The 7835-nt window shown below is 38.3% G+C and overlaps 1 protein-coding gene across 1 annotated transcript; it reads left to right on the forward strand.

The window, feature by feature from the left end:
• The first annotated feature begins 1558 nt into the window (after positions 1-1558).
• LOC122301721 lies at positions 1559-6243 on the forward strand. Its single transcript, XM_043113110.1, has 7 exons — positions 1559-3345; positions 3434-3455; positions 3545-3697; positions 4184-4618; positions 5084-5425; positions 5480-5588; positions 6122-6243. The coding sequence occupies exons 1-7, from the start codon at positions 1559-1561 to the stop codon at positions 6241-6243; spliced, it is 2970 nt and encodes a 989-aa protein (XP_042969044.1).
• The last annotated feature ends 1592 nt before the right edge of the window (positions 6244-7835 follow it).

Here is a 7835-nt window from a genome sequence, read left to right on the forward strand (position 1 = left end):
GTAAGTCGCCCTAGGGTTTCCATGGAAAATCCTGTAGCGCCATCATCTTCCACAGCTGCCCAACCGCTGGGTGTGCCTGGAACAGTGGTTGGCATTGCTCAAAATTCTTCGTTGCATGCTGCTGGAGTTTGTTTTCGGAGGGGTTTTGCAAATGTAGTGGCCAACCGGCCACAACCTCGGCCATCCATGAAGATCTCGGTTCGTGAACCCCGGTTTGTGGAGGGCGAGATGTTTTTTACATTCTCTCCGGCTGAAATAGCAAAATCGGCAGAGCCTTTTTGGTTTGCAGTCGTTTTGAAGTTCCAACGGCGTCGGCCTTCTCTGGATCAGATTAGAATGTTTATTAAAAGCAAATGGGGTCTTAAGGATATGCCGGTGGTCAGTTAATTGAGAAACACTCGAAATATTTTGGTCCGCTTAATCAATGAGGGTGATTTTGTATCTGTTATGGCTAGAGGCTGCTCAGACGTGAATGGTGTCCCGTATAAAATATTCCATTGGACTCCAGGATTTAATGAAAAGGATAAGCCCCCGTTGGTCCCTGTTTGGATTACACTACCTGGACTTCCACCGAATTATTTCCAAACGTCCATGTTGAAGAGTTTTGGAGATGGTCTTGGCCGGTTCTTGAAATGTGACAATGCTACATTATGTGTTACCAGACCGGAAGCTGCCAGAATTTGTGTTGAGTTGGATGTATCGGTGCAGTTGAAGAATCATTTCTGGATAGGACCACCTGGGCTGGAGAGCAGTCATTTTCAAGAAGTCATCTTTGAGAACATTCCGCTGTATTGTAACTGGTGCAGAAAACAGGGGCATTCGGAAGGTTTCTGTAAATCCAAAAGTCAGTATAATATGAAGGGGAAAAAGAAAGTGGTTTCTGTTGACAATGGGAAGGGGATAGAGACCAAGGTATGGAAGGTGGTAGGGGAGGAAAAAACAGATGGGAAATTGCAGGATGGAGAGGACGAGAAGGGAGTACCGAGCAGACAACGGAAAGAAATTCTGGAACGTATTTCCTAGAAACAAAGTGCTGCTCAGTCCGAACAGATGGAGGTTTTATTTGTTGATTCTAATGGTGTTTTATTTCCACAGACTGAAGCTCTCTTGGATGATAAGGTGATGAAGATGACCGAAGACACTCGGGTTAAGGAACGTGAGGAAGAACGTGCAGCGGAACAGAATGCAAATAGGAGAGAATCGGCTGGTAAGTTGTCTTGGTATGAGGAGTCTGAAAATCTGGATGAAAAGGATGGTGGCGATGGTTTGGTAGAAAACCGTGGGTCCCCTAGAAGTTCTTTAAAGTTGATTGATGAAACTCTTGAAGGAGAAGTTTGTTGCAGTGCTATAGTTACTGATAACTGCTTGCTGTATCCTTTGTTGGCACATTCCTTGACTGATAATGATAATGAGGATGAGATTGAAGAGTTGGCTACCAAGTGTTATGAGTCGGATAGTGAGATTGAAGTCCCAAAAAACAAAATATCGTGGTGGTAAAGCAAAGAAACCTATTGTTGTTCTTGAACAGACGACCCGTTCCAATAAACATTATTAAATGATGAATATTCTTGTATGGAATATTAGAGGGAGTTGTTCCTCGAAGGCAAGTTTGAGGCGGATTACTAATAAATACCGTCCATCGGTTGTAGCAGTTTTAGAACCTTTTCTTTCAGTTAATAAGTGTTCTCATTGGGCACGGTGGTTACGTCTTCCAAATTTCTATAATAATGTGGAAGAAGGTGGTAAAGTTTGGTTGTTCTGGGCTAATGGCATTGAGTTTCAACTACATTCAGTGATGGCTCAAGCTCTCTCAGGTTGGTTCTCTCTTGGTAATTCTAGAGTGTTGGCAACTTTTATTTATGCAAGTTGTTTTCAAGATCAGCGTCGGGTCCTTTGGAATTATCTTAAGGATTTAGATGGTGGTGATAATATACCGTGGTTTCTTGGTGGGGATTTTAATATTGTCCGGTCTGAAGGTGAGAAAATTGGTGGAGTTTGTCAGTCTTCTCGGGGGCGGGATGAGTTCAATAGCTGTATTCAAGATTGTAGTCTTGTTGATCGTCCTTATTCTGGCAATTGTTTTTCTTGGTGTAATGGGAGGTTAGGGGGTGGAAGAATTTGGGCTCGTCTTGATAGAGTGCTGGTGAATACTAGTTTTCTATCAAGTTTTCCTAATAGTTGTTTGATGTATCTTCCTCGAACCTCGTCTGATCATTGTCCTATGGTTACTTCTTTATGGGTTGATAGGAGGGTTGGTCCTACACCTTTTCGTTTTCAAAGAATGTGGTGTTTGCATGAGGAGTTCTTAGGTGTGGTAAGTGAGTGTTGGAGGCAAGAATTTCAAGGTTGCCCGATGGTGAAATTCAGTAGAAAATTAAAAAAATTGAAACAAGTATTGAAAAAATGGAATAGTGAGGTCTTCGGTAAAGTGGAAGTAGATCTTAAAGTCATTGAAGAGGAGCTTCTTGAGTTGGAGAATAATGTTCAGCAAAATTATACTCAGGATATGGAAGTTGAGCTTTTGAGATTCAAGCAAAAGCATATCCAATATTTGCATAGAGAGGAGATTATAGGGTGTCAAAAATCCAGAGTTAAGTGGATTTGTGAAGGTGATGAAAACACAGCTTTCTTTCATGCTTCTCTTAGATGTAAAAAGAAATTTAAGACTTTAGAGAGTATGATTCTTGAAGATGGTAGTGTTCTTGATTCCGGTGAAGCAGTCCTTGAGGGGACTATTGATTTCTTCCAACAGCAGTTAACCACGTCAGCTGTGTCTTTTGAGGAGCCTGGTATGAATCTTATAACTTCTATTATCACTGAGGATGATAATCGGTTTCTTTACAGAGTTCCAGATTTGATGGAGGTTAAGGAGACGCTTTGGTCGATCCCACAAGATAGTAGTCCGGGGCCTGATGGTTTTTCTGCTAGTTTTTTCCATCATGCCTGGGACATTATCAAAGAAGATTTATTGATGTTGGCGATTGAATTCTTTGAGGGGAAGCCTTTAACCACTTTCTTTGGTGCCACCAATATTGTGTTGATACCGAAAGTGGATGACCCAAGGGGTTTTTCACAATTCAGGCCTATCAGTTTATGTTCTGTTGTTTATAAAATTTTATCCAAGGTTCTGGTGAATAGGTTGGAACCAATCATGAAGAAAATAATCTCTAATGAACAATCAGCCTTTATTAAAGGCCGAAGCATTTTTGATAATATTTCTATTGCTCAAGAAATGGTTCAGAGTATGAACAAGAAAGTGAGAGGTGGTAATGTTATGATTAAAATTGATATGGCAAAGGCGTATGACAGGGTAAATTGGAGGTTCTTGTTGGAGGTGATGAAGAGGTTGGGTTTCTTATATCATTGGAGGGGTTTGATTTTTAATTGTATCTCTTCTCCTATGTGTTCGGTGATGCTTAATGGTTCTTTGAAGGGCATTTTCAAACCTTCCCGAGGTATTAGGCAAGGGGATCCTCTATCGCCATATCTTTTTATTTTATCACAAGAATTGCTTTCTCGTATGATTAATGTTGATTTTCAACAGGAAAAAGTAAAGCCTTTTAATGCTAATGGAGGTACTCTGATTTCTCATTTGTTTTATGCTGATGATGTGCTGATTTTTTCAAATGGGGGTAAAAGATCTCTACTGCAGATTATGAAGACTTTGCAAGCGTACCAATCTATGTCTAGGCAGATGGTCAGTCCGGCTAAGTCATCTATTTTTTTCTCCTCTAAGTTTTCTGTTGCTAGAAAATTAGAGTCTTTGAGGATCATAGGTTTTATGGAGGGTAAATGGCCGTGCAATAATCTGGGAGTTCCGCTACATGTGGGACGGATGACTATCAAATTATTTGAACCTTTGTTGTTAAAGTTGCAGAAAAAATTGGCTGGGTGGAAGAGTAACATTCTTTCTTTTGGGGGTAAGATTATTCTTCTCAAACATGTTTTATCTAGCATGCCAATTCATGTTCTCTCTGTTATGAATTTACCTAAGGGTGTTTTCAAGGCCATCAAAAGTATTTTCTCTAGTTTTCTTTGGAACTCGACTGATGATAAAAGAAAAAGAAAATGGGTTTCTTGGAAAAATATTTGTTTGCATGTTGAGGAAGGAGGTCTGGGTATTCGGAGTCTACATGATGTGCAAATGTCTCTTTTTATGAAATTTGCTTGGAAATTATTGAAGGGGAATTCGGTGTGGGCAAAATTCTTTCTGAAGAAATATGTGGGTGGTAAGCACCCTATGGCTCTTTATAATTCCACAGGTTCAAGATTTTGGAAAGGTATTTTGTCATTGATGCCGATTGTGCAACAAAATTCATGTATTTTGATTAGAAGTGGTGCTTGTAATTTTTGGTTTGATAATTGGTTGGGGGATGGGGCCATTGCTAATACTGAAGAGGTTAGTGTAGATGAGAATTTATTGGTGGCTGATATTTTAAATAGTTCTGGATGGGATGTGACTAAATTGCGTATGCTGGTGTCGGAAGAGATGGTTGAGAAAATAATTGCTTCGCCGGTTCAAATATCAGGTGGATCAGATGTGCGTATTTGGCAGCCTAATCCGGATGGTACTTTCTTTACCAAATATGCTTGGCATTTAATTAGAGAGACAGGGCCTGTTTGTCTTTGGAAAAAATGGCTTTGGCATAAATTGGTTCCAAAAAAAATGTCTTTTGTTTGTTGGCCTGCTAAAAAACATGTTTTACCTGTGGATGATATCATTTCTAAGCTAGGTATTCCTCTAGCTTCAAAGTGTCATTATTGTGTTTTATCACAACAAGAATCCATTGATCATATTTTTTGTAGTGGTGAGTTGGTTGCTATGGTTTGGAGGTATTTTGCAGGTATTTTGGGGGTTCGGTTGCCTAACCTCCAAAACTAGACTATGGTTATGAATGTTTGGTGGCTTCGAGCGTCAGAATCTTCTCAAGTAAGTTGTTGTCATGGTATCTTACCAATTATTATCATGTGGGCTTTGTGGAGAGCACGGTGTGAGAACAGAATGAAAGGAAAGAATACTGATTGGAAGGGTGTGGTAAGGAGGATCAAATTGATGTTAACTGATATTTTTTCTTCACATAAGAAATTTGATAGATTGCATGCAAATGATATCAAGGTTTTACAGGAATTAAATTGCCCAATTTCTCATGTTAGCAAAAAAAGTATGAAAGCTATAGCTTGGATTAAGCCAAATAGAGATCAGTATAAACTAAATGTTGATGGTAGTTGGCTCAGAAATCTTGGATTAGCATGTGGCGGTGGGGTTATTAGAGATCATGATGGTCGAGTGTTGGCGGGTTTTGCTATTCATTATGGGCAGGTTTCCAATAATGTTGCTGAGGGGAGAGCTTTACTTGATGGTTTAAAGTTGGCACAACAGTTGGGTATTCGAGATATCTTGGTGGAGTCCGATTCAGAAGTTATTGTGAGATGGATTCAGGCTGGTAAATGCAGTTTATGGTATTTGTGGGATTTTTAGGATGACATCCAGAGATTGTTTGTTGATTTACAGTGTTCCATCCATCATATTTTCAGAGAAGCAAACATGGTTGCGGACTATCTTGCCAAAGAGGGGGCTTTTAATGGAGGTAAGTATTTCACAGGGTTGGCCCTTGATAGGGGTATCCTTCGTGGGTTAGTACGTACGGATATGTGGGGTCTTCCTTATATTAGGATGTAATTGTTGATCTCCTTTCCGTTGTAAGCACTTTATTTGTTTTGTTTTTCTTTGATCACAGGGGTTTTTGGTTTTTTTTGTTTATTTTTTGTAAAACCTCTGTTGATAGTGATGTAACCACGGTATTCCTTCGCCATATGTGAGGGCTTTTTTAATAAACTTGAGACGGGGCTGCTATGTGGGTGGCTACCGGCTCGTTGATAAAAAATAAAAAATAAAAAATAAAAATAAAAAACTACGAGAAGGTCCCAACTTCACCACTTCATCTTTTATTTTCAATCATTCCTTTATGACTACCCAACCCTATCCACCCCATGGGTTTGTTTTGGCATATGGATTTTTGCGTCCTCGGATCACTCCAAAACAAAAGGATGGTAAGGATGTCGTGAGTACTAGTGTGTGGTCATTAGACATAAATGTGTACTTAATGGCTTTTGATTGTAGTTGAGAATGAGAGAGTATATTTAAAAAGTATAAGTGACTATGCATGGATTTGGTACGGAAGAGATCTATTTCGTTATCAATGTGTGGTGAAAGTTACCTTGGTAGGTGATGAAATGGATTAGAATCTATGTTGAGGTATTTATGGATTCTAGTTTCAGAAATTCTTGCGAAGTTATCAAAGTGCATAGCGGAAGCGTGGTTTTTAATGAGATGATAGTTTGAGATTAAACTCGGCGATGATTAGGAAATGAGTTGCAATACAAGATCACTTAGGTTTTAAATATCGTGGCAGTAGCTTTCAAGTTTAAGGATTTATAAGAGTGCGAGATTTTTTTTTTTTTTTTTTTTTTTTTTAAGGGATCTCGAGCTAAGTTGGGTTTCTTCATGAATCGAGTGTGAGATTATGGACCTCAGATTTTGGAGAGTTCTTATAGCTACCCATATCCAGTTAATAGTTCTATGTGCTATTTCAAATGAAGTTAGGCTAAGAAGTTGGGTGAAAATTTTAATAGGTTTTTAATTGAACCGTTGTGGAAGTTTATACTTCGAATTGGATTGCACTCCTTAAAGTACATAACAAACTAATCTAACTACGAGGCTAGCTCATTGAATAGCTCGCACAACTCAGTCAAAATAGCCATAATCATATCTATAAACTAGAGCAATCGAAACGATGAGCACCTCGTCATTGCATTGTGGCCTAATCGATCTCCTCCAAGCATTCTTCTATTGATATTCCTTGTCCTGGCACATGATTTACCATTATGATGGGAATGATAGTTGGGACTACCAAGTGAGATTTTAATCAAATCTCAGCAAGTTAACAACCAACTTAAACTAACATTATAAAGATGCATGCACAACAATAAAAGAGATGAATAAGAATGTGAACATAAATAAGCATGACATAACTTAGCAAATAGCATGACATGTACTGACATGAATTGAACTGACATGAACTTGTACTAAACTGACATAACTTGAAATGGACTATGAACTGACGTGAAACTGGACATGAACTAAAACTAACAGGAACTGAATTTGAAATTGAACTTGAAACCAAACATAAACTGTATGTGAAACTAAACATGAACTAAATGTGAAACTAAACATGAACTGAGCGTGAAACTAAACATGAAACTGAACATGAACTAAACTTGAACTTAATGTGAAACTGAACATGGACTCTGACAATTAGAATGATTTTGCCAGCTATTTCGTCAGGAATAGTGAATAATCAGAATGATTCCATACAATGTATTTCGTCAGAGATACTCAAATAATCAGAATGATTACGCCATGAGTATTTTAAATTAAATATTGTATCAATCAGAATGATTACGTCAAGAGTACCTAATAATAACTTTAATAAAAATACTTTGACAATCAAAATAATTTTGCCATGAGCAATTTGGTAGATGTACTCTAAAAATCAGAATAATTATACTAGAAGTACTTTGTGTGAATTAGCAATAGAGATACTAGGACAATCATAGTGATTACGCCATGAGTATCCCAGGCATGACTGACTGAGAAAATATTGTTTTTCGTGACATTGGGACATGACGTAACGTGAAACAAAATGAAAGATGGCATGACATAATGTAATGTGATATGTACGTGTGATGAATGACATGACATAACATAAAACAAATAAACATTTTGTGACATAGCACCGGCGCCAAAAACTTGATCGGTGCAAAACTGCAAGTAC

Source organism: Carya illinoinensis, chromosome 2 (assembly GCF_018687715.1).
Source record: "Carya illinoinensis cultivar Pawnee chromosome 2, C.illinoinensisPawnee_v1, whole genome shotgun sequence".
Lineage (NCBI taxonomy): Eukaryota > Viridiplantae > Streptophyta > Magnoliopsida > Fagales > Juglandaceae > Carya > Carya illinoinensis.

Coding starts and splice junctions, on each gene's coding strand:
- LOC122301721 (XM_043113110.1), top strand. CDS start 1,559: ATGAATATTCTTGTATGGAATATTAGAGGGAGTTGTTCCTCGAAGGCA. Junction 5,426..5,479: donor AGTCCGATTCAGAAGTTATT/GTGAGATGGATT, acceptor TGGGATTTTTAG/GATGACATCCAGAGATTGTT. Junction 5,589..6,121: donor AGAGGGGGCTTTTAATGGAG/GTAAGTATTTCA, acceptor TTTTGATTGTAG/TTGAGAATGAGAGAGTATAT.